The 24,565-nt window shown below is 43.5% G+C and overlaps 1 protein-coding gene across 2 annotated transcripts; it reads left to right on the top strand.

The window, feature by feature from the left end:
* Positions 1–100: 100 nt before the first annotated feature.
* Positions 101–24,529, top strand: HMGCS1 (3-hydroxy-3-methylglutaryl-CoA synthase 1). 2 transcript variants are annotated; one of them, XM_048503858.1, is made up of 10 exons: positions 101–220; positions 11,607–12,064; positions 13,337–13,462; positions 13,924–14,088; positions 14,386–14,554; positions 15,334–15,504; positions 18,088–18,194; positions 20,032–20,157; positions 20,843–21,006; positions 22,452–24,529. In XM_048503858.1, exons 2-10 carry the CDS (start codon positions 11,617–11,619, stop codon positions 22,542–22,544), a joined length of 1,569 nt encoding a protein of 522 aa, XP_048359815.1. In that variant the 5' UTR covers positions 101–220; positions 11,607–11,616; the 3' UTR covers positions 22,545–24,529. The 2 variants fall into 2 exon arrangements, with proteins under 2 accessions (XP_048359815.1, XP_048359814.1); XM_048503857.1 differs by lacking the exon at positions 101–220 and adding an exon at positions 8,700–8,786.
* Positions 24,530–24,565: the final 36 nt, after the last annotated feature.

Genomic DNA, 24,565 nt, shown 5'->3' with positions numbered 1-24,565 from the left:
TTTCGTTTCACATCGCTCATTGGTTGAGAAGAAGAGCAGGGGCGGGCTTCGAAACGCCGGCCTCTGATTGGGTGGGGGGAGCAGCCGCTCACCGGTTTCAAGCGGAGATAGTTTAAAGGCGCCTTTCCAGATGCTGCTACGTTCTATTAAAGGGAGGTGGAAAGAGAGACGAGTTCGAGACCCGAGGTGACTTGGAAAGCGTAGTCGCAGCAGCACACAGGTAGGTCGGCAGTGCATGATTGATTCCCTCTAGTCACGCTGGGCTCGTTACCTTTCCCAAAATAATTTGAAGAATGCTGGTGCATGATTTTCTCCAGGCAAAGTAGTCATTGTAGGTGGGCAATGCTTTCAGTCTGCACCAGCAGAATAAAACAGGAGTCCGGTGATACCTGAAAGACCCAACAACATTCCAGTGTAACTCTTTGGAAGTCAGAGCTCACTTCATCAGATGCATGGGAGTGTGTATGTGTTTGGCTTATGTGGCTAATTAATCAAAACACTGGCGTAAGGGCTGTAAGGACAAAACTATGCTGGGATGAATTTTGTTTACGATGCCATTTAGACTCCTGTTTTGTTTTCTATGGTAGATGTGATCATTGTCTTTCCAAAAATAAGATTCCAGACCATGGCTCCCTGCAGAAGAGGTGGCCATTCTCTTAAAATTTTCTGGAGCAATCTGGGGAAAGCAGGTGTTTTACGTGGTATTCCTTGGAGTTGGGGCAGTGATAAAGTTTGAGAGGGTCAAAATGTTTAGGGACTAATATAATGTTAAATGTAATGTTATATTTTCCTTTCTTAGCAATAGAGAAAGCCTCACCCAATCTTGATCTCAGTTATACTCTAGCAGCAGTAATGCAAGCACACATTGTTCTGCCATTAAAAAAGGCATGGCAGCAAATGAGGTGTATCGTGCTTTCTTTCCAGATGACTCTTTTGAAGGCAGAACTTAAAGCTGGAAGCAAGAAGACAGGACCAATTTTTTTTTTCTAAAATTAGTGTACAGTAGTGGATGCTGTTAGACTGCACATGTACAGGAATCGCCCATCTTTGCCAATTACTTCTAAGAAAATATTGGCTATGTGTTAATCTTCCAGCAAGAAGCGTGCTTGTGTAGGGTTGGTGAGCTGTGGAATAGGGATGCATCCCCCCCCCCCCCCCCCAAAAAAAAAAGCATTTCTCAAAGCCCTTTTAAAAAATCTCGGCTAGAACTCTAGTGAAGGGTCCCTAGCTTGCTCACATAACCAAAATAATTTCTGCTGTCCTTCCCTTAAAAGCATAAGCCAACTGCAGCTTCCTTCACTATTTCATCATCTGTCAAAATGTAAGAATCTCACTTCTGGGATGCCTTGCCTAAAAATAAACACCTGTGTAGCCTTATCAGTGTATCAAGGAAACCAGAGTAGCATTGAGCTGAATGCACTAATAGACTTAATTGGTTTATGAATTGCAGTTGAACACAGCAGCCTATGCTGTACTGTGATATCAGGAGAAAATTAACCTGTGTCCTAAGATTGCCAAGACCAACTCCTGCCTTTCTCTATCTGATTTATGTTTATGTCCCTTGTTAAGAAATTACTGCTTGCATGAATGTAGGAAGAGTTTCTTGTTTCCAAACATTCAGTTCTGTGGCATTCAAGCAACCACATCTCTAGAATGGCCATTGTTGAAATGCACCTCGGCAACTAGGGAAATGGAGACCTACCTGTGATTAGATACCAATAGTTTCATATGGGCGTCTTTTGATTTCTGGCAGAGATACAATTCCATACCATCGTTACCAATTCATTGACTCAATATTGCTATATGATGTGTGGGTTTTCTCTGTGTGTATGTGTGTATATATATATTTCTACATGCAGACTACAAGAGTAGGTGGTGATAGAGGTGGGAAAGGACTGAAGTGCAGCTGTTCAGGTATGGATTGGGGATCTGATGGGACTATCAGGAGAAATTTGTTGTGAGGGTCTGCCTACAGTTATATTTCCTGAGAAATCAGTTTAGAACTGCATATTTGAATTGTAAAAGACCCAGCATGCATAACTGGCTGTTGAACCAGTAAAAGCAACTCATCCTCTGAATTAACTATGTGTTTTTTTTTTACTCTGGATCATTCTTGCAAAAGTTTGTCATGGCAGAGGCGTAGTTTTTGAAAACAGCAAAGAAACTGCATGTGCTTTGAAGTAGGCCCCATTGAATACAGTGGGTCTTCCTTATGAGTAAACAAGCATATTTTAGTGGGAGTCTCACTAAAAGTAATGAATTGGTCATAGCAAACTTGCTTTCATTATTTCAGTGGGACTTTGTCACAGCTAAATTTTGGTGGGTTGTGCTTACTATCTCCGGAAGATGTCATAGCACAAAGTCCATTGACAAAAGGTCCAAAATTTACTGAGTTGCTTCATCATAAGATGTGGTTTTTAATGCCTAGGTTTCTAATTAACCTTCCTATCTAAGTTTGCATGCCTATTTAAGATTGTATTCATTACACAAGGTGATTGCAGGGAATGTGTTATTCAGCTGTACCTTGCCTAAAAATCTGTTTTTCCTGCCTGAATGAAAGAGGAACTACTGCAAGGAGCAGAGTGTTGGACTAGATGGGACTCTGGTCTGTTCCAGCAGGCTCTTTCTTATGTTCTTATGAATCCTCTAGTTCCCACAGGGACCTTTGTGGTCTCTTGCAGAGGTGCTGTCAAGTGCCACTTAATTAGCTGAGTTAAAAGTCCCTGAACCTTTTTTATTTGTGATCCAGAGAAACAACAGTACGTGGGAAAGGGATCTGGGAGTCCTACTGGACCACAAACTAAACATGAGTCAACAGTGTGCTATGGCAGCCAAGAAAGCCAATGCAGTTCTGGGATGCATCAATGAGAGTATAGTGTCTAGACTGAGGAAAGTACTGTGTTCAGTTCTGGGCACCACAGTTTAAGAAGGATATTGACAAGTTGGAATGTGTCCAGAGGGCAACCAAAATGGTAAAAGGTCTGGAATCCATGCCCTATGAAGAGAGACTTAGAGAGCTGGGGATGTTTAGTCTGGAAAAGCGAAGGTTAAGGAGGGACATGATAGCTGTGTTTAAATATTTGAAGGGCTGTCATGTCGAAGAGCGAGCAAGCTTGTTTTCTGCTGCCTCAGAGACTAGGACATGAAGTAATGGATTCAAGGTGCAGGAAAAGAGATTCATTCTAAACATTAGGAAAAACTTTCTGACTGTCAGGGCTGTCTGACAGTGGAATTCACTGCCTTGAAGAGTGGTGGAGTCTCCTCCTTTGGAGGTTTTTAAACAGAGGCTGGATGATCGTATGTCAGGAGTGATTTGACTGTGTGTTCCTGCATGGCAGGGAGTTGGACTTGATGGCCCTTGTGGTCTCTTCCAACTCCATGATTCTATGATTTGTATTTGTGAATGAGAGAAGGAACAATTGGCACACACAAGAATACAATTGGCATATCTACTCCCTGTCATTGAAGTTAGCTTGGGACAAAATTATCCTTCTCTGCTGCAGCACTTGTCTCCTGGTTAATATTCCAAGTTCCTAAATTGCCACAAGATACTTGGTTTGATTTTAAGAGTTTAGTATTAAAGAATGAAATACATTGAAGTGTGTGTTAATATAGTTCACCTTGCACTCTTACTGAGCAAATGGGACTTCTGACTAATGCTGAACATCTCTTATCCAGCACACATCTCTGCATCACTGGCATTACAGTATATTTGAAGAGGTATTTGGCAGGCTTACATGAAGAGGTATTTGGAGCTGTAGAAGGGAAAGCTGCTGTGGTAATGCTTAGTCTGGGCTGGGGGAATACTACATGGCTAAAGGTAGCAGCTTCTTGTGTAGAAATGGTTGCATCAGTTTCCACCTCCCTGCCAACAACTGGATAATTGCATAATAGTGCACCAAATAAATGCACCTTCTGCTGAACAGGCATTTTCAAATGAAGTAGCTTTCTTGGAAATAGTATTCTCTTTGAGCCTCTTAATGATTTCATATTCAAAATTGTTGCTGGTAGTTCTGTCTGCAGAAAATCTATAAAGAAGACTAGCCATTCTTAAGGATGTCTAAAGACCCACTGATTTCATTGGGAGCCATAAGCCTAAATAGGAACCTGGTGGTGCTTGAAGGCTTTCATGAGTCAGAACTCACTTTATAAGGTCTTAAGTGTGAATATATAATTAAAGCTACATACGACAGCAGGTAAACCTAGAGGCTAAAAGACCTTATAAGAGGTTCCAAAACAGAAGGCTATTTTAAAACAATAGTCAATCAAAATAATAACAGGGTGGATGAGCTCAGCAGGATTAACATGAGGGATTTAGCGCAGGGTAAAACATGGTAAGCTCATCTAATGGAAATGTATAGAGATGTAGCCAGATTAATTAGGATCTGTAAGACCTGGGGTGTGCTGAGATATCATTGAGGCCTCCAGCAAGTGAGAAATGGTCACTCTTTCTTGAGCTGTGGTGGGAAGGAGATTGTATTAGACTCTGATAATTGTTAAGCTGCTGAAGAGTTCTGTGGACAATGAAGATGATACCATTGCCTCCTCTGCAATCACTCTCTTCCCTGTGCTGAAAGGAGCGTCATTCACTATATAATCTGTTTATCATGTGTAGTCTCACTCTCGCAGTTGATTGTATGTCTTGGTGTGTGCATGGGGGTGCGGCTTTGGGTGTGGCTTTTCTCGCATCACCTACCCTTGTCTAAATTATATGGAGACAGTTGAAGAGCACCCTGGGAAGTAGAACACAGGAGAGTTTAGATTTTCTCAATGGTCAGGAGTCTCAAAGCAACTTATAAATTTCCATTCCTCTCCCCACAAGATACCTTATGAGGTAGGTGAGGCTGATTGAGTTCAAAAAGAGCTGTGACTGGCCCAAGGACACCCAGTAGGTGTCAGGTGTGTAGGAATGGCGACACAAAGTCATTTCACCAGATTAGAGTCCACCACTCTTAACCACTACACCACACTGTGCACTATGAGATATCCATATCTATTTTGCCTCATGTTACCTACTCTTGCCGTCAACTAAAGTGCTGTCTGCTGTAGCTATAACCTATGGAGTTTTCTGAAGCTCACTGTTAATGTGTCTTTCCTTTTGAAAGAATTCAAAAGAAATTATGTGTGGTTGCACACAGTTTTTCCATCCTAGCTGAAAGCTATTTTGCTGTTGCTTAAAAACTGAGTCACCGGAATACCTCCCTCCTCCCTGCATTTTTGTTTGGGAAGGGAGCCTCCTCTTCACCCTTTGTTAAGAAGTTAAGATTTATGAGTGTGAATGGATAGGGAACGAAGTTTGTCTGCATAGGCTAGAAGAAAATAGTTCTCCCACACCCTGCAACTGAGCCATGATGAAACTCAGAGCAAATTAGACAATGACTATATGCAGGTGGGAGGCAGGAGACCTGATAACAATGCAGGTAAAATGTTACCAACTCCCAGAGGTACAAGAAAGGGAGAAAAGTGTAGGATATGATCCTCTAAAAAACCTGGGGCCAGACAAACAAGGTGAGCGGGCAAGAAAGAAACTTGGAGGTAGTGACACCTTGCGGCTTTTCCAGGCCTTGACTTTGCTGCCCCCCCCCCTTTTGCTGTCAAATCAAAGCTGATTTACGGCAACCCTGGGTGGGGTTTTCGAGGCAAGAGTGTCACAACCTTGGTATTCCTTACAGGTTGCCCATCCAAATACTAACCAGAGTCGGCCCTGCTTAGCTTCTGAGATTTTTTGAGATCAGTCTGCTAGCCTGGTCTATCCAGATCCGGGCAAAAGTAGAAATGTTGAATGCTCAGTACTCGTCCACACAGTAGTAATAACATTGACCAAGTATTACAACTGAATAAAATGAATTGTTTATTTTGCCCAGCCAGAGTAAGCTAAAGAACTTTGGTCCATTTGGTTCATTGCAGTCCATTTTCAGTGTTTATTGAAAGAATACCACAAAGACCACACAACACTGAATTCATTAGTCATCTACCTAGTTTGCACATGATGGCTGCCAGCTTGCAGCAAGCCAGTGATCTATCTTGTTATTGTATGTAGGTGTTAGGCAAGGTTCTACAACTCTGTTTAGTTTCTGTATTTCAGCTTTAATTAGCCACATCCTGCGCCATTAATAGATCCTGGGGTGGTGACTAGTAAGTTTTGGCATTTGTGAAACTGATGTGTCAAGTGTGTACGATAGTGGAAATGTATGCTAGCAGGATACCTAAATGTTGCATTTTTATCCTGCCCATCTTTCCAAAGTTCGGATGGATGTGACAGGCGGGAGGTTGTTATTCCTGAGCAGGAGGTGCCTAGTCAGGGAACCATATCTTTCACCTGTGGAGGAGGAGGTTTGGCTATTGTGTGGGCTTTAGGTAAACTTAGACCTTATGAATAAGGACAAAAGTTCACACAGCGCACTCATCATTCTCTGCTATGCTAGTTCCCCAACACTAAGGGCAGTAAAGGTAAAATGTGTGGGTGGATTGTCGAAGGCTTTCACGGCTGGAATCACTGGGGTGCTGTGTGGTTTCTGGGCTGTATGGCCGTGTTCTAGCAGCATTCTCTCCTGATGTTTCGCCTGCATCTGGGGCTGGCATCAGATCCTCTGAAGAGGCCAGCCACAGATACAGGCGAAACGTCAGGAGAGAATGCTGCTAGAACACGGCCATACAGCCCGGAAACCACACAGCACCCCTGTGTGGGTGGAGTTTGCTTTCGATTTTGACATCATTCGTGTTCGTGGGTATGACAATGTGATCGCTGATGCTTTGCCCAGAAGGATGTCAGCTCAAAGGTTCATTTTTTGCACTCACCATCTGCTGCTTGAGGGAGTGATCCTCAGCAGGTCTACTCAGAAGTATGTCCTGTTGTATTTGGTAGGCATACTGTCAAGAGAGCTAGCATGGTATAGTGCAGTGGTGGCGAACCTATGGCACTCAGAACCCTCTCTGTGGGCACGCGCGCACAGAGTTCGTCATGTAGGGGGGATCTCCACACACACATACACACACACACACACAAACACATCTAGGCTGGCCTGGGCCGCTGGACTTGATGTGCATGCACCTCAGCGAGCAGGGAGGACTCGGCTGGCGGGCCTCGTGCCTGTGCTCCAGGTGGCTGCTGCCCGGGGGGCGGGGCAGCAGAGATGTTAGAGAGGCGCAGAGTGGCACATGTGGGACTTGCTGGAGGTTACAGCAGGCAGGCCCCTGCTCGAGGGGGTTATTCAGGTTAAATTGCTGCATTGGCACTTCGCGATAAATAAGTGGGTTTGGGTTGCAATTTGGGCACTCGGTCTCAAAAAGGTTCGCCATTACTGGTATAGTGATTAAGATGTCAGACTAGGATCTGGAGAACCCAAGTTGAAATCCCCACTTGCGCAATGGAAGCTTGTTAGATGACCTGGGGCCAATCATATACTCTCAGCCTCAACCCTGGGAAATATTTGGATTGGAGACCTCCGAGAAATACCAGAGGCATGATGCATAAACAGGCAATGGCAAACCACCTCCGAACATCGCTTGTCTTGAAAACTCTACAGGGTCCCCATCTCAGCTATGACTTGATGGCAAAAAAACAAACCTCAGGAGAGTGTTACTAGAATCGCAACCTTATTCTCCAACATTGGCTGTGAGGGGAATACACTTTTGAACCTCACTAAGAAAAAAAATAAGGCACAAACTGGGCACTAGCAGACTGAAAAGTTGGCCTCATTTAATAGTGTTCTCAAACAAAAGCTACCTTGTTTGCTGGACTTTGGTTTAGTTGAAATTGTTCAAAGGATGTGTACTCACTGTTCTGACTGGCATAAAGAGATTCAGTTGAACACAGCACGATTTCGTAGAAGTGGTGAAGAAAGGCATGAATTGCTCAACCCATCCATTCTGATCCTATGGTAGCTAATGCAAAATTTTGGCTGCAATCCTAAAAAACACTTTACAGAGAGTAAGTCTCATCCACGAATGGACAGGGAACTCTGAGGGCAAGTAGAGAGGCTTACTTCCAAGTAAACCTTCTTAGGGTTTCTCCCTTCATTCGGCCATTCTGAAGAAGGTTCCTCAGTATATGCTTCTAGTTGTTATGTGTAATGCATGCACTATTGCACCCAGCTGACGAATCCCAAACAAAATACTTTCCTAATCCCAGTTCAGAAGAATATTGTCCTTATGAAACTTTGCTCTTATCAATCACACATCTTAAGAAATTACATTCCCCCAAATTTCGTAATACGTCTTGATGTTTTCAACCTAAACGATCACGTTCTCCGAAACTGCCGCCTACCCTTTGTGGGTTCTAGACTATTTATAGAGACTATTGGATGGCAGTGAAGATTTTTGTAAGTGATTTTTAAACGTCTGAAAAAGCCTTTTGCGCGGAGGCCAAAGACACGTGCACAAACCATAAGGCTACCCTTCCAGATACAGTTTTGCAACAGCCACGCCGGCGGAACAACGCGCGACTGCAGATAACTGAACCTCTTTGCTTGGGGGGGGGGGGGGGGGATAGAGAGTGAGTTCGCGCGTGCGTGCGCCTTACGATTCGTTCCGCTTGTGGAAGCGTGGCGGTGGTGCCAGGAGTCTCCCGCGCCATTCGCTCTGGAGCCGGGCAGGTGAGCCAATGGCCTGAAGGGGTAGGCGTGGCCTGCGAGAATGCGTCCGAGGTCGGGCGGCGCGTGCGACTCGGCGCGCATGCTCGGTTGAGTTTTCCTCTTCAAGGTGACAGCGGCGGAGTTGCGCATGCGCTCCGGGGCGTCCCGGTGCCCGACGGAGGCTCCGGACCCAGATATGGGATTCCGCCCTGTGTGAGTAACCGCTGAATGTTGCGAGAGGGAAGCGGCGGAGGCCTCCACCAGGGTCTTACATGCTGCCTCCGGACAGGGGACCCAAACAGGGACCCGCACCCTCAACAACACCCGGCGGGGTGTTGTTGAGGGTACGGGTCCCTGTTTGAGTCACTCCCCAGTCTCTGGTGTGGTCAGGGATGGAACTGCCCAGCTGCTTTTCACTCTTCCTTCCCCCTTTTCTAGTCATTAGGTTTTTGCTTTAGGATGAGGCAGGGGTCTCTATTTCTGAGGGAACAGTGGAAGAAAATGGCACCGGGGTGTGTGTGTGTGTGTGTGTGTGTGTGTTTCCATATTGATGTGTCTAGCTATGTCACACCGGGGTGGGGAGAGGGGCGCACACGATGTAAAGGCAGCATTTTAATGGCGGGGACAGGGCGCCAAATACTTTTTATTGGCATTATAAAAAGCTGCTTATATGAAACAATAAATAATAGAGTTACAAAATTAATAAAACTATATAATCTAAAATACAATCCTGTCTCAGAACCCTTTCTTCTGCTCTTGTATACAATCGTGAATATTGTTTCATAGCAAAACACAAGAACCTTGCAACCTTGGGGGAAGTGTATTAGTTTGGTGCAACAGAAACAGCAGCAATCTTAGTTGTTGTTAGCCGCCATGGTGTAGTGGTTTAGATTAGATCTCTTATCTCGCAAATCGGGTTTGTTTTCCCACTCCTCCACATGAAGCCTGCTAGGTGACCTTGGGCTATAGTCACAGTTCTCTCAGAACTTGCTCTGTCCCACCTACCTCACAAGGTGTCTGTTGTGGAATAGGAAGGGAAAGTGATTATAAGCTGCTCAAGGTAGAGAAAATCCAAAACTGTTCTTCTTACCCCTCCCCCCTGTTCACAAAAGAGGCTTGGTGTGCCGTTCCACTTACCATATTTCTCTAACAAAACCGTTGTACCTTTTAATAATAGCACTGTTAATGTTAACTTTATTAGTAGCAATACATTAATTGCAGATTTAATAGCAAATATCTGACTGTTGAAGTCTTCCACAGTAGTGTACAAAGGCTTTGCTTGTGCCTTTATGGTGTGTGTTTGCAGGGGAGGATGCATTGTGCAGTTGTTTACAATGTCACCGAGGCTAGTGGCCACCTCGCTATCAGAAGTACACACAGTATAGTGTGTTTGTTTCTTGTGTTGGAGATTGTTGCATGTTGTTTCCACCAAAATTATGGGACTACTTTGACTACACCCAGTCTCTAGTTCTAAGGGTTAAGTTTTGACGGGTAGAATATGTTGGAACTTGATCCAGTTAATAACTGGCCATCTGTGCTTTTGCTTATTGTGCCTATTAATTTTTTTAACTGATACCTGCTGTGTACTTAGTTGCAGACTTTGGTCTTTGACCCTAATAAGGTCTTCTACTACTACTGTGCTATGAATCCTAGAGTCTGCATGGGCAAGGCAGATACAGCAATGGTTTTCCTTTCTATAATATATGAATTATTGTGTGTGTGTGTGGGGGGGGGATCCACTTAGATGTATTAGAAAAAGTTGTATATCCCTATAGATTGTGTGGTGGGGTGGTTCTCTCCTCCCCCACCTCACCAGTGAGAGGTAAGACAGCATTGTGTATTGGTTAGACTATCATATCTAGGTTAAAATCTCCATTAGTGGGTTTGGCTGGTCGCTCTCAGCCTAATCTACCTCACTGGATTCTTTTTAGGTTAAAATAGGAGGGCATAAATGAAGTTCTTAACCCTGAGCTCTGCAGAAAGGTCCGGATTTTAAAAGCAATAACTGCAGTTCTGTTTTGGAGATCAGCATCCAAGTTTTTAAGTGGACCTCTGGTGCTAAGGAGAACTCTTGCATTGTGGTCACTTCAGTGGTTTCATATCACCACCTCTTATCCTTGAGGCAATAGGCTCTCTTACCCTTTTTACCTCTTTAGTTAGCAGAGTACTGTCTACTGTACAAATTTTCCCTGTAGCAAAAGCAAATTGTTTTCATTTTTGATGTTCTTGAAGGGAAGTAGCTGAAAAGTAAAGGGCGATTGGAAACATGTAGAATCAGGAACAGACAACCCCAGTAAAAACAAGTGAGGTGGCGTTCTTCCCTGTGCATAGTGGAGGCCTTCCCTGAGTGAGGAATTTAGGGAGGAGCTTATATTTTTAGGCAAATCTATCCCATGTACTCTTGCCAGAGGCTCTTCTGAATATCTTCTCAGAGGTTGGGTGTTCAGTGAAGAGGTGAAGCACAGAGTAGATGCTGGATTGTTTTGTTTTTTTGCAGGTCGCAGGTGAGCAATTGAGTGGTTGTGGTTTCTGTTTCTTGTTTTGTTCCTCCACATGTCAGTCATTACTAAATTAACTGACATAATTTAAGACAGTTGGTAAAGAATTTAGGGCTCAGTGCAACCAGATCCTTACCGGATCGGCAGCTAGTTCTAAGTCTGAAGAAAGAAGGTAAGTATTTCATTTTTGTTCTTTAATTCTTGCCACTTGTGAAACCAGTGAAAGGTATAGGAATGGAGAGACAGCTTTTAATAACTGAAACTATGCCACGAGATCCCAGTTCCATCCATGTATGTTTTGCCAAATATGGGTGGGTCATAGGTCTGTTTTAACAGCTCCAAGCTCCTCGTTTTCTGTCCAAAGGCCTGCTTACAGTTCAATTGTGTCAACTGATCTGGACAAAATATAGGTCTTCCTATCCTGATTTAATTTGCTCTCTCTATGGCACTTGCTTCTGCATAAAAGTACATAAAGTTACATTTGACAATTTTCTCATACTTCTGCTCATATTAATATCAGGTCATTTTCTTTCAGCTACACCACCATGCCTGGATCTCTTCCTGTGAATGCTGAAGCCTGTTGGCCAAAGGATGTGGGAATCGTTGCTTTGGAGATCTATTTCCCTTCCCAGTATGTCGATCAGGCAGAGCTGGAGAAATTTGATGGCGTGGATGCAGGGAAATACACCATTGGCTTGGGCCAGTCTAAGATGGGCTTCTGTTCTGATAGAGAGGATATCAATTCACTTTGCCTCACTGTGGTACAAAAGCTTATGGAGAAGAACAATCTTTCCTACAATTGCATTGGGAGGCTTGAAGTTGGAACAGAGACGATCATTGACAAATCCAAATCTGTAAAGACTGTCCTGATGCAGCTGTTTGAAGAATCTGGCAATACAGATGTCGAAGGCATAGACACAACCAATGCATGTTATGGGGGCACTGCAGCGCTCTTTAATGCTGTTAACTGGGTGGAGTCCAGTTCTTGGGATGGTGAGTTTGGTAATTGCACAAGCAAGCTTTAAGCTTGCAGAAGTACATAGCAAAATTTATCAGTCACCGCAAGCACACTTAATTAATATATAGTTACTATTATAAGGACAGGCAACTGGTGGGTCCCAAGGAACTTCTGTTTTTTAACCCCCTGTCAGCAATGGGGTTTTTGCCACTGTTTTTCCTTGATATATGACTGTTGAGATCCAAGTTACCTTGGGAGTGACGCCTGTTAGACTCATGGGGGTTTGCTTCATGTCTAGGATTGGGCTGTAAAAAAACCCCATGGACTTCAGTGAGACTTGGAAGCAGTTTAATTTTTCTGCCATTGCATTTGTGAAGCTTTCTTTAGAAGGAGCGTAAAAGCATGAATGCTATGTGCTTTGCACTTCGTTATGGTATAAGCTTTCTTTTATAGGCAGTGACCTTACATCATCAGGCTATGGTATGAAAATTTTATAGGCATGCCACAGTGGGATGAAGTGGACCGTTGCCTAGGAAACGAGCCTGGTATAGCAATAATCATGTCAATCTGAACAAGTGCAGCTCTCGTTTGTAATTCAGGACTGCAACAATGGGAAATTGAGGGTGTAAAAATTATCCCCACCTGTTTGCAGTACCCATTTGATCCTGGAAGAAAAGCATTTGACTTTGATGGGGAATCAAGCCTCTGATGTGTTAGAGAATTTGTTGAGCACTCTTGACATTCTCTCAGGTTTCTTCCATATAGAGATTTAAATGAGTGGGAGGAGTATGCAAGGCACGTTGGGGTTATACCGATCCTTATATTGACTGCTGCAAAAACAGCAAGCTAGTGGGGCCAAGGTAGGTGCAGAATCTGAATTGGTGACTCCAGCATTAAACACCTGGGCTGGTTAGGACTATTTTCTTTTGGGATACCCCACCTCCCTTGCCAGCACCTTCACGACAAGTTCAGTAGGTGCCCGGAAAAACTGCATCCTGGAAACATCCTTGGGTTTGTTCATTGCCTTTTTAAAGTATTGCATAACTGGGTGTTGATAAAAGTAGATGAGACTACATATTCTGCATGGTCAGCCCTGCAAATATTAACATCATTTTTTTGCAGCATCTGTAAACATGCTGGCCAGATCTATGCATGTTCACCCAGAAGTGACTCTTGCTGAATTTAGTAGTAATTAATTTTCAGTAAAGCTACTTGGTTTTCTAGCACAACATAACTAGAAATTGCCACTGCTACAAATTCCAGTAGGGCGATGCAGACTTTTAATAGTCTTTGCTTGCATTCTACAGGGCGTTATGCACTCGTCGTCGCTGGAGACATAGCTGTGTATGCAACTGGAAACGCAAGGCCGACTGGAGGAGCTGGTGCGGTTGCAATGCTTGTGGGTCCAAATGCACCTCTGATTTTTGAGAGAGGTTAGTTTTCTAACAGCACTGACTGAAGAATTACTACAACTGATGGATCTGACTGTGACAGTATTCCAGCCTCGCTTACTTGTGCATATAACTGCTCCAATCTGAAAGCCAACTACTTATGTGAACATTCTCACATCAGAGAAAATTAGTGGTGGATCTCATCTGTCAAAGAGTCCAACACATAAGTCGTTTAACTGTAAAGTTAATTTTTTCCACAGCTCATGCAGGTAGATTTTGTAGATACTAATTTGTGCAAATGAAATAGCTGTTGAATAAATTAATAATAGCTCTCTGTCCTGTTAAGCATTCAGGGGATTTATGTTCAAAATTGTAAATGTTCTCTCCTTTACCACTACCAATATCTTCTCTTACACTCCTTGAGTCATTTGGTTCCACAGGAGGCATTTTTAGATAAGAACAATTTTCTTGAATGTAATATGACAACTGACTACTTTCTCTAGGTTTGCGTGGGACACACATGCAGCATGCTTATGACTTCTACAAACCTGATATGGTGTCAGAATATCCAGTGGTTGATGGAAAGCTGTCCATACAGTGCTACCTCAGTGCATTGGATCGCTGCTATTCCGTCTATCGTAAGAAAATCCGTGCTCAGTGGCAGAAAGGTACGTGTCACTAAGAAATACTGTTGCATAGCCATGGCTATGTGGGGGTTCTGCCTGTGCACCTTAAACTGCAGAACATTTAAAAATTCAGCTCAGGAGCTGGCATCTTCTCCCCCTGCTCCACCCTATGCCTGCACATATACTTCTATGACGTGGCCTGTAAGCGAAACATGGTCCAGAACATAGAAATGTGAACATGCATGTGAAGAAACAGCATGCTTTACATCAGGACTTGAACTGAGAATAGAATAGAATAAAATGTTTAATTGTCTTTAAAAAATTTGCTTCCTTTTCTAGATGGAATTGACAAAGAGTTCAGTTTGAATGACTTTGGCTTCGTCGTCTTCCACTCTCCCTACTGCAAGCTTGTACAGAAATCAGTAGCTCGTCTGTTGCTGAATGACTTCCTTGGCGATCAGTCACCAGTGAAAGAAAATGGCATCTACAGTGGTCTGGAAGCTTTTAGGTAAACTGTTCAAGCTGCTTTCCAAGTGGTTGCAGAACTGATCTAACAGTAGTAAATAACTTGATGTCTTGCTAATATGTGTAGGAGAGAACTAATAATATTTGTATTGTCGAAGCTTTCACGGCCGGAATCACTGGGGTGCTGTCTGGTTTCCGGGCTGTATGGCCGTGTTCTAGCAAGAACACGGCCATACAGCCCGGAAACCAGACAGTACCCCAATAATATTTGTACTCACAGATTATAGGCATTCCATTAATTTATTAAAGAATATTTGACTTGTTGAGACTAAGTTAGTTTCAAAGAGTAAGTTCTTCTATGTTTGGTTTCTGTGTTGGTTGCAGGTTTCTTTTCCCTGTTTTCTCCATAGTGACTACTATTTCACCTGTTTGTATCTAGTTCTTCAGTGTTTAATTATACTAACCCAATAATGGGGTGCAGAGTTGTTTGATATGGTTCCCCTTATGCAAGAAAATTCTCAAAAGCTGAGTTGGAATACAGAAATACTGAGCCCCCCACCAATAAGTACAGATTTAACTGAGCTGCTTAGCTATGTAAAATAACTGGCAAATACAATGGGAGAGAGAACTTTGCTGGTATATCAAGCTTGCCTAGGAAAAACGCAAGCTAAATTGTCCAGAGACTTTATTGTAGCTGCAGGTTATGGGGATATGGGATATGGGAAGGAGCTGGGCGTTTTAAAAACCGAAAGCTAAGTAAAAAATACCTATCAATAGTGATATCTAGCAGTGCAAACGCTAACTTCAAAAATTTCTCTTCAGGGATGTGAAACTAGAAGACACTTATTTTGACCGGGATGTGGAAAAAGCTTTTATGAAGGCCAGCACTGAGATTTTCAACCAAAAAACCAAAGCTTCCTTACTTGTATCCAATCAGAATGGGAATATGTACACGCCTTCAGTCTACGGCTGCCTTGCTTCTCTCCTAGCTCTGTAAGTATAGACTTAGACTGTAAAGGTGGTTGGGGCTGACTTCAGCTTCTAAGATCTTAAAGGCTGGGTTTATTTGAACCTTAGCCACACAACCTGCTTGCAGAAGACTAGTAAGCGAAATGGCTTTAAGCGTATGCAGAGTGCTTCCCCCTCCCCCTGAACAACCAGTACTTGCACTCACACATCAGAGGGAAGGTATGCTTGCATAGGAAATCATTCCCAATCTGGCTTTTGTGGTCCCGTGCAGTGTAGGTTAGAACATACAGCAATTCACTTCCTGTGGCGCTGTGTGCAATCTTTAGATGCTGCTTATTTTCTCATTTTCTAATAAGCAGCATCTCTCGCCTGTGCTGTGCCGCCTGCACTGGTTACCGATTGAATTCCGAATCGTTTTCAAGGTGTTGGTTTTGACCTTTAAGGCCTTGCGCGGCCTGGGACTCTCGTACCTACGGGACCGTCTTGCCCCATATGTCCCAAATAGGCCTCTGCGCTCAGCAGAGGCAAATTTACTGGTGATCCCTAGCCCCTCAATTATGCGGCTGGCCTCCACCCGGGCCAGGGCCTTTACGGCTCTGGCCCCTGCCTGAAATAGGCACGCTCTTCCTCCAGCTAAGCGGGCCTCTTGGGATCTTATTAATGAATTTCGCCCAGGGGCCTGCAAGGCTGAGCTGTTCCACAGACGCTTTGGGGAGCCCGGCCGCTGATGCCCCCCCCTTTTTTAAAATCTGTGGACCCTGCCGTTTCCCCCTCCCTCTTCTTTCCTCCCCCCCTCTTTTCTTAGGGGACTACAAGTAGGACGCCATCGGTAATTTTGATAAATGCTGCATTTTAATGAGAGTCGATTTTTAACCCCATAGAGCCATGCTAATAACTATTTAAAAATTTTGATTTTATTTGTGCTCTATCTATTTGTTTGTTCGCCGCCCTGAGCCCTTCGGGGGAGGGCGGTTTATAAATATAATAAATAATAATAATAATAATAATAAAGATTGCACACAGCGCTACAGGAAGTGAATGGCTGTATGTTCTAACCTACATTGTAGTAGGAAGATGAAGGGCTGCTAGATATAGTATGGATGTCTCTAAGAGTCGTGTTCCCAGCTGTTTACACAGGACAGTATTTTGCTGTGGACATGGTTCATATCTTGCATCATCCAAAATTGTATGTCCTTGCACCTTGGCATCCAGAATTTGTGGGCTGTTTGTAAGTGCCATATGAAGAAGAATTGGTTTTCATACCATAAGGAGTCTCAAAGTGGCTTACAATCACCTTCCTTTTCCCCTCCCATCAGGCACCTTGTGAGGTAGGTGCAACTTGAGAGAGTTTTGAGAGAACTGGCTAGCCCAAGGTTTCATAAAAAGGAGCAGGGAATCAAGTCCAGTTCTCCAGATTGGAGTCAACTGCTCTTAACATCACACCATGCTGGCTCTCAACTACGTCTAACAGACTGCTTTTCCAACATCTGTGCATAAGGAAGTGGTGGCGAACCTATGGCACTCCAGATGTTCATGGACTACAACTCCCACCAGCATGGCCAATTGGCCATGCTGGCTAGGGCTGATGGGAATTGTAGTCCTTGAACATCTGGAGTGCCATAGGTTTGCCACCACTGGCATAAGGTGTAAACTGCCATCTGTACTCTTGTGTCCTAGATGGGGTGGTGTACCTTCAGCAATCATTTTGTTAACTCCTGTTAACACAGAAGAAAGTTTGAGTCCAGTGGCACCCTGAAGACCTGCAAAGTTTTATTCTTGGTGTAAGCTTTCATGTGCACGCACACAAAAGCTTATACCAAGAATAAAACTTTTCTGGTTTTAAAGGTGTCACTGGATTCAAACTTTTTCTGCTGCTTCAGTGCAACATGGCTACCAGCCTGAATCTGTCCTCTTAACACATTTAGGAGGTGGTTTGGTGCAACCAGAAAGATTTGCACACCAACAGTTTCAACCTGAATGGCCTCTTGCTAAAATCTTAAAAGACAATTACATTGTCCTTTATGGCTCTGCACTCTGCAATTAAAAGAGTACACAATGTTATCTGAAAAAGCCTGCAGGCATGTGGGCTAAGAGAAACTCATTGCCAAGAACAGCTCGTGCTAAGAGAGAGCCAGCATGGTGTAGTGGTGAAGAGCTGTGAATAATTTGGGTTGATTCCCCACTCCTCCACATGAATGGCAGAGTCTTATCTGGTGAACCAGATTTGTTTCTCTGCTCTTACACACGAAGCCTGCTGGGTGATCTTGGGCCAGTCACAGTTCCTCAGACCTCTCTTAGCCCTGCCTATCTCGCAATGTGTCCATTGTGGGGAGAGGAAGGGAAAGGAGTTTGTAATACCCTTTTGGATTCCTTACAGGATTGAAAGGCAAGGGTGTAAATCCAAACAGTAGTTCTTCTAGTATCAAGTGTACACAAACAAGGAGAGAAGGAGGAGCATTCTGTGTATTGTGTAAATTGTGTTGCATTGATGTGAATTCTGACTAAACAGAGCTAGCTAAATTTTACAGACCATTATCTAGGAAGCAAGGTCAAGAAGTGTAGATTTTCCCTAATCTACTGGGTGTTAACGTTTTGATCTCTGTGCAGGTACTCTCCTCAACAACTGGCAGGGCAGAGGATTGGCATATTCTCTTATGGCTCAGGGTTTGCTGCTACCCTGTATTCTATCAAAGTTACCCAAGATGCAACCCCTGGTAAGTTATAAGAACATAAGAAAGAGCTTGCTGGGTCAGACCAGAGTCCATTTAGTCCAGCACTCTGCTAATCGCAGTGGCCCACCAGATGCCTGTGGGAACTAACATGCAGGATATGAAAGCAATGGCCTTCTGCTGCTGCTCCCAAGCACCTGGTCTGTTTTAAAGGCTTTAAGGGTATAGCTGATGAACCCAACCTGGTGCTAACTCTTCAGGTCCCAGCAGTAAAGATTCTCTTAGTAATAGTTTTGATCTGCATCATACGTATACTCTATGAATTTGGCAGTTTGGGAATGTCTTCTTTCATCTTAACAACAAAACTGCTATCGCTTATAGCTACAGAGATGGACTTGAAAGAGTGTGCATATGTATGATACCTGGTGAACTAGGAAACCAGGGAGTAGTTGAAAAAAAATCTCCAGTGGTCAGACAGCAGGGCTTCAAGGCCTTTTGGCTCCTGGTCCCTCCTGATGACGAATGAAGAATAAACTACCCCAGACTGGATACATACAAATCTGAATGTTTCCTTTCTGGCTGATACTGCTAAAGCACTTTTGGAGAAGTCTTCAGTCAGACATGCTCAAACACTATGAAGGAACAAGTGAGGAATCCAGAAAGATTTGTGAGGGAGCACCTAATTTTCCCTCCCTGACTATTATCTCATTCCATTCCCTGAATGACTTCATAGCTTCTGCCTTTTCCATGCCACCTTCTTCCCAGGCACAAGCCCAATCTGCTTTACTTCCCATCCCTGCCTTCAGTTTTCCTTCCTTTTTTATCCCCAGCTGAGTCTAGCCTAGCTGCACATTGCTGGTTGCTGGGCCTAGCCCAGCTGCAGAGTGGGAACCCTCAAGAACTGAGGCCTTGTAGCCCCTTCCCCAAACTATTCCATATTTCTTTCTTCCTGGCAGCCCCATATACTCACCTTTCCCTCCTTTATCTTCATAACTCCCATCTTTAGCTATATTTATTACTCAATTTACTCTCGTTATACCCTGCCTTTCTCCACAATGTGGACCCTAAGCAGCTTACATCATTCTCTTACATTTGATCGTCACAACAGTTCTGTTATTTGGTGGGTTAGGCTTGAGACAGGGTGACTTGCCCCAGGTCTCCCACAGGATTCCATGGTAGGGTATGTGTTTGAATTCAGGTCTCCCAGAACCTAGTCTGAAACGGTAACCGCTGCATCATGCTGGCTTTTGTGTGGTGGCCGTGGTTGAATAGGATTAAGTGGTCATGAAAATTGGCTGGTGACAGGTTACCCACAAGTTGTGTGGTGATGGTTGTTAGGCCTGGCCTTGGTGGGGCATCCCTCCAAGGCCAGAATAGCCCTTTAAATTGCTTCTTAACTTATTACCCATATTCCTGCCTCTCTTTTTCCCCTGAGGTGTTTTAGCGGTCTATTAAATCAAATAAATAGTAATAATAAAATTCTGTTCTACTTGTTGAACTTTGAGAAAAGTCTCTAGCTTAGAAGAATTAGGGAACATTTCTTGCCGCTGGGTAGAACGGAGGTGTGGGAGATTTTGCCCCTCGTGATCTCCTGCCTTCACAGCTACAAACAAACCCTTGTTTTTGTACAGTGCAAAATGTAATTTGCATTGAATACTGAGAATGTGTCCTACTGTGCCCTGTTACAACAAATCTTGAGTTTTATTACTTGGATTTCTAGGTTAACTCCATTGCAACATGAGCGTGGGGGAAAATGCTAGACAATAAAGATATTGTTCTTCAAAGTTTCTGCAAATATTTTTCAATTTCTAGTTGCAACACTATTCTTTATGAATTACTAAGCCACCTTTCCAGAGGACATAATAACTGCTTTCTACTGCAGGTTCTTCCTTGGATAAAATAACTGCAAGCTTATCTGATCTGAAAATAAGGCTTGATTCAAGGAAGTGTATCTCACCAGAAGTGTTCGCAGAAAATATGATGCTCCGGCAGAAGACTCATCACTTAGGTAAGAGGGAAAGGCAGGGCGGAATCTCTTAGGTAGGATTTTTAAAACTGTTTTGTTGTTCTCCGCCCTGAGCCCTACCGGCGGTGGAGGGGATATAAATTGAAAATATAAATAAAATAAATAAATTCAGAAATAACATTAAGAGAAAGTGAGTAATAAAGGGGATCTTCACTCATTTCTCAAATGAAGCTAGTTATCTTATAAGCTCTATCTTAGGGAAGATGACACCCATCTAAGTCACTGTAGCTTTAAGAGAACTTAAGTCTGGGACCAATGGGAAAAGCAACCTTATCTGGTGCTGACTGGGACTTGTGTAAGATAGATAGTCTTGTAACTTCTGAAGTTCAGATCAGAAGAATTTTACATATTACTTCAGCATCTGTGAACATGTGCCTGTGCTGAAACGGGAAGCACAACTGCATTGTGCTGTCTTTGTCCATGCTTTCAGCATATGGCAGGCGAGAAACCTTACACATGTTTCATCAGGTGCCCACGGGGCAGATTTCTCCATTCATGCTCCTCTTCCAGAATAAGAATAACTCGCTCACACTTTGTTTTTGCTCACAAGTCACACGTGAAATCCGTCCCTCTGTGCTCCCTTGAACAGCAAACAGAAAGAAGCCAGGAACATTCTGGCCTAACAGATCTACAGCTTCAGGATATTTCTGTGTCTTGTTTTTTGCAGCCAGCTATATTCCCCAATGTTCAGTGGATGATCTCAGCGAAGGAACATGGTACTTGGTGCAAGTGGATGAAAAACACAGACGAACGTATGCCTGTCGCCCCTTGCTGGGTGATGGGCCATTGGAAGCAGGAGTTGAAGTTGTTCACTTGGGCCTTGGTCACGAAGTAAGTCTAGTCCTCTCTCTTTTTTAACCTTCCAAGTCCAGGTGATGTACAAGACCTCAGGGCCAGATTTGCTATCTTCTTCTCCCTCCCTCAACGATGGTTAATGACTGTGTCATCACTGTGACTGTAGCTGTGACTAACTAATTTGATAACTTTAGAACAGAAGATTGCTGTACCCAGATACGCAACTGAGCTAGTGTGATTTAGTGCAGCGAAAGCTGTATTTGCCACCATTATCCAGAATGCCCAGAAGACACGCTCTTCCCCTTCTGTCCCCATGCCCCTGCATCTTTGGCCATGTGCCTCCTGCCTCTCCAGCCACGCAGCTTGTTTCCTTTGGACTTTGGGCAGCTAGTTCAGCTGGCTGATGCCCTCCTCTAATTTCTCTTTCCTCCTTAACTCACCTTGAGTGATTGGGAGACAGCTTTGCGGGATGACTCAAAATGCCTAGAATGTAGTTAGTGCCTACAATGAGTTTGTGGCTCAGGGAAAAGGACCTCTCTTAATGTGGGACTGACTTTGCATTCCCTAAAAAAGCAGTTTGGATGCTGTGGCTTCATTGGGGGGGGTGGGGGCGAGTAATAAGCATGAATGTCTGATGTGTTTACTAACTGGCAACCCTCATTCCCCCTGTGAATGCTGGAAAACAAAGCTTTTACTGTAATTATTAGATGGGGCCAAGAAGGCCAGGGTTCAAATCATCACTCTTAATCCAGGCCCTTTCCGTACAAACCAAATAAAATGTTTTGAGGCAGGAAATAAAATGTTTTCTCTGTGGAGTTCTGCATGGTTTTTAGCCCAAAATGTTATATTTCCTGTCTCAAAATGTTTTATTTGTATGCTGTTCCCAAGCGATTCTTTTTTGAAAATAGTTTTCTGGAAGCAATTCCTTTGTGGAAGTGTTTTCCTCTTCTGTGCGGATCTCGTTAAACTCTTTCCTACACCGTTCTGCGGTCCCCAGACTTCTTCGTTGGCTCCATTTTCTGAACTCACCTCCACTGTCTCGCACTGTATGTACGTCATTTTTTTAAAAAAATCAAGGAACAACCCGTAGCGAATCACAGCATGAGGCTTTGAAACCTCATAGCATCAGATCTAATAAGTTTTTAAAAAACCAAACAACCACAAAATGGTAGCCAGGAATCATTTTCAAGGGAGCGAGTGCGGACAAATGGGAGATTCTGAAAACATTTGCAAAACATTGTCCGTGTCATTAAATCATGCTGCTATTCTCAACGAGATCCACACAGCTATATAATCTGTGTCTAACACGGAACACTTCCTGATGATTGGCACTGTCTCCTGTTACACAACGTAGACCCCAAAGTGAAGTTTGTTTTACCTGTTGCCTCTTTGTTTGAGAAAACCCAAAGTAAATTAACTGGATGCTCTGCTGAAGTTATCTGTTTTAATCTGTGGCTTTTTTTTTAAATTCCCCCCCTTAGCATATCCCCAGCCCTGCCAAGAAGGTGCCAAGGATTCCTGGCAAAACAGACTCTGAAGCAGTTGCTGTTTCCCTTTCCAACGGGGAGCATTAAAATACCTCTGTGAGGTGGGAGTTGAAAAAAATTAAGGAGAGGTGGGGGATGTACAAGGGATTAACTGTTGTTACTCATATTTCTGCTGTACAGTACTGCTTAGTTGGAGCATGAAAAAAGTTAATCTTGAGGCTCTTCCCTTTGATGCGGTTTGCCGATACATATTGTTTCATAACACTAAGAAATTAGCAAGGTTTTTAGTCAAGAAATTATGAAAGGTTGTTTCCGAAGATTATTGGTCTTAAGAATGTGGGTCAGGAGTACGTGCTTTTAATTTAGGCTCAGGAAAAAAACACCCAGCTGTGCTTCTTCTGCTGTTGGTTTTTAATAAATCTCTGCACATTTTTTGTAAAATACACTTCTGAGACTTTGAAAGAAAAAGCCATTAACAAGAAATTAATATGACCCAAAACCATTTGTGAGACGGTTCACAAAATCTTCGATGTTAGGGGCATATGTGCCTTAATGGTGTTGGCACCCAGTCTCTTACACGCTGGCCTTGTTCCACTCCCTGAAGCACCCCATGGCTTTTGAAGGGTAGTGTGTGCAACCGACTTGTTTTTCAAGGTGCTGTTAAATGGAGAAACCTTTCCTAGTTGCCAGTATTGGTACAGCCCTTACCAGAAAGCTGGCAGTCTGAGACTTACCCATTTTCGTTTTGCTTCCAACTGTGTCCTCCCATCCTAGAAACTCCCATTTTCTTCTCCACCTTAATTATTTGCAGTTCTAGCAAAGCTAAGGAGATGCACACATTTGGGAAGCGAACAATTCCTTTTTCCCTACAGCTGCTCATGGCAGAGTATTGAAAGGTAATGTTCTCTTGCCTCTTAGGAGGAACTGGCAAGCTAGCAAAATCTGGAGTTTATATGTAATCTTTTATAAAGGTTACTTGAGAGCTTGTCTGGTAAACTTGGCTTTCAGATAAAACTTGGCTTTCATATAATACAAAGGGTTTATCACACTGGCAGCCCAAGAACAATTCTTGTTCGTCGTAAAACTTCTTTATCTTCAGGCTGTCCTGTGTATGTGGTTGGGTCTTACTATAATAGGTATGGTTCTGAATTCCCTGCACATAGCTTCATGTTTCAGATTCCCCATTTAAAACTTTCATAGCCCTGTGCAGGAGCACTGGGAAACAGCCTTCTCAAAACACAGCAGGCCTCTATAATCTGTGACCCATCAAACCGAACACAGCCCACCCGCTGTGTATGGTAGCCAGCTGGGGACTTGATAGACCTCTGTTAGCTACCTGCAGTGCAGAAAGAGGGTAAAGCACTTGTCAGGGCTGAGTTTGCCAAGCCAGCAGGATCTCATGAGACAGCCGGAAGCTGTGCAGAACTGTTCTAGAATGGTTCTCTTGGCTGACTTTGAAGTCTGTCAATGAAAGTGCTTTACTCATTGCAGTCTGGGCATTGTTCAAGGAACAGGTATAGTATAGAGAAGCTGCCGGAGGTGACCAGCGAGCAAGTTGGATCAGCTCGGATGAACACTGGAACAAAAGGAGAAGGGAAGCTCCTGGCTTGTAAAATACACTGCATTTACATTGAGCTGTCTCAGTTTTGTCTTCCATTTTTTTTAGCTATGAAACTCACCCAAAAGAGCTTTGTCTGCAAAAAAAACAAAAAAAACAAAAAAGGCTTACAAAGTTAGTATGTCTTGTGCTAAGTTACAAGATGCAGGTCTGGGCGTAATGTAGTGTCTTTTTTTTGTAAAAAAGGCTGTCGCCAACTAAAATGGGATAACGGACATCTGTACAGCGTGTTTAGATGAATTGTTTTAACGTGACTTGGCGAAGGTAGTCTAAAGTGCTGTGGCGGCCGTGTGACACAGATACAAGCCGGGGTTTTTGTTCACATATTGCCTGATGTGCGCCGAGTCCATTGCAGGCAATGGATGGGCTGAGAACCGCAGCACAAATTTAACCTTTATAAACCTCTCAAACTATGAGGCAAATGCCTTGTAAAATAAAACTTTGAGCTATTTGAGCTACTTGTGTGGTTTTTGTTTCTGTATCCCTTATG

This window comes from Sphaerodactylus townsendi, linkage group LG07, assembly GCF_021028975.2.
Source record: "Sphaerodactylus townsendi isolate TG3544 linkage group LG07, MPM_Stown_v2.3, whole genome shotgun sequence".
In the NCBI taxonomy this organism is placed as follows: Eukaryota; Metazoa; Chordata; class Lepidosauria; order Squamata; family Sphaerodactylidae; genus Sphaerodactylus; species Sphaerodactylus townsendi.
Note: the sequence above shows the minus strand (reverse complement) of the source record. Positions and strands in the feature narration are given on the sequence as shown.

What these genes read in the sequence shown, in the direction of transcription:
- HMGCS1 (XM_048503857.1), top strand. Translation starts at nt 8,722, where the DNA reads ATGCGCTCCGGGGCGTCCCGGTGCCCGACGGAGGCTCCGGACCCAGAT. An exon ending in GCAGAAGACTCATCACTTAG is followed by an intron (nt 20,158 to 20,842) that starts GTAAGAGGGAAA and finishes TGTTTTTTGCAG; the next exon opens with CCAGCTATATTCCCCAATGT. An exon ending in ACTTGGGCCTTGGTCACGAA is followed by an intron (nt 21,007 to 22,451) that starts GTAAGTCTAGTC and finishes TCCCCCCCTTAG; the next exon opens with CATATCCCCAGCCCTGCCAA.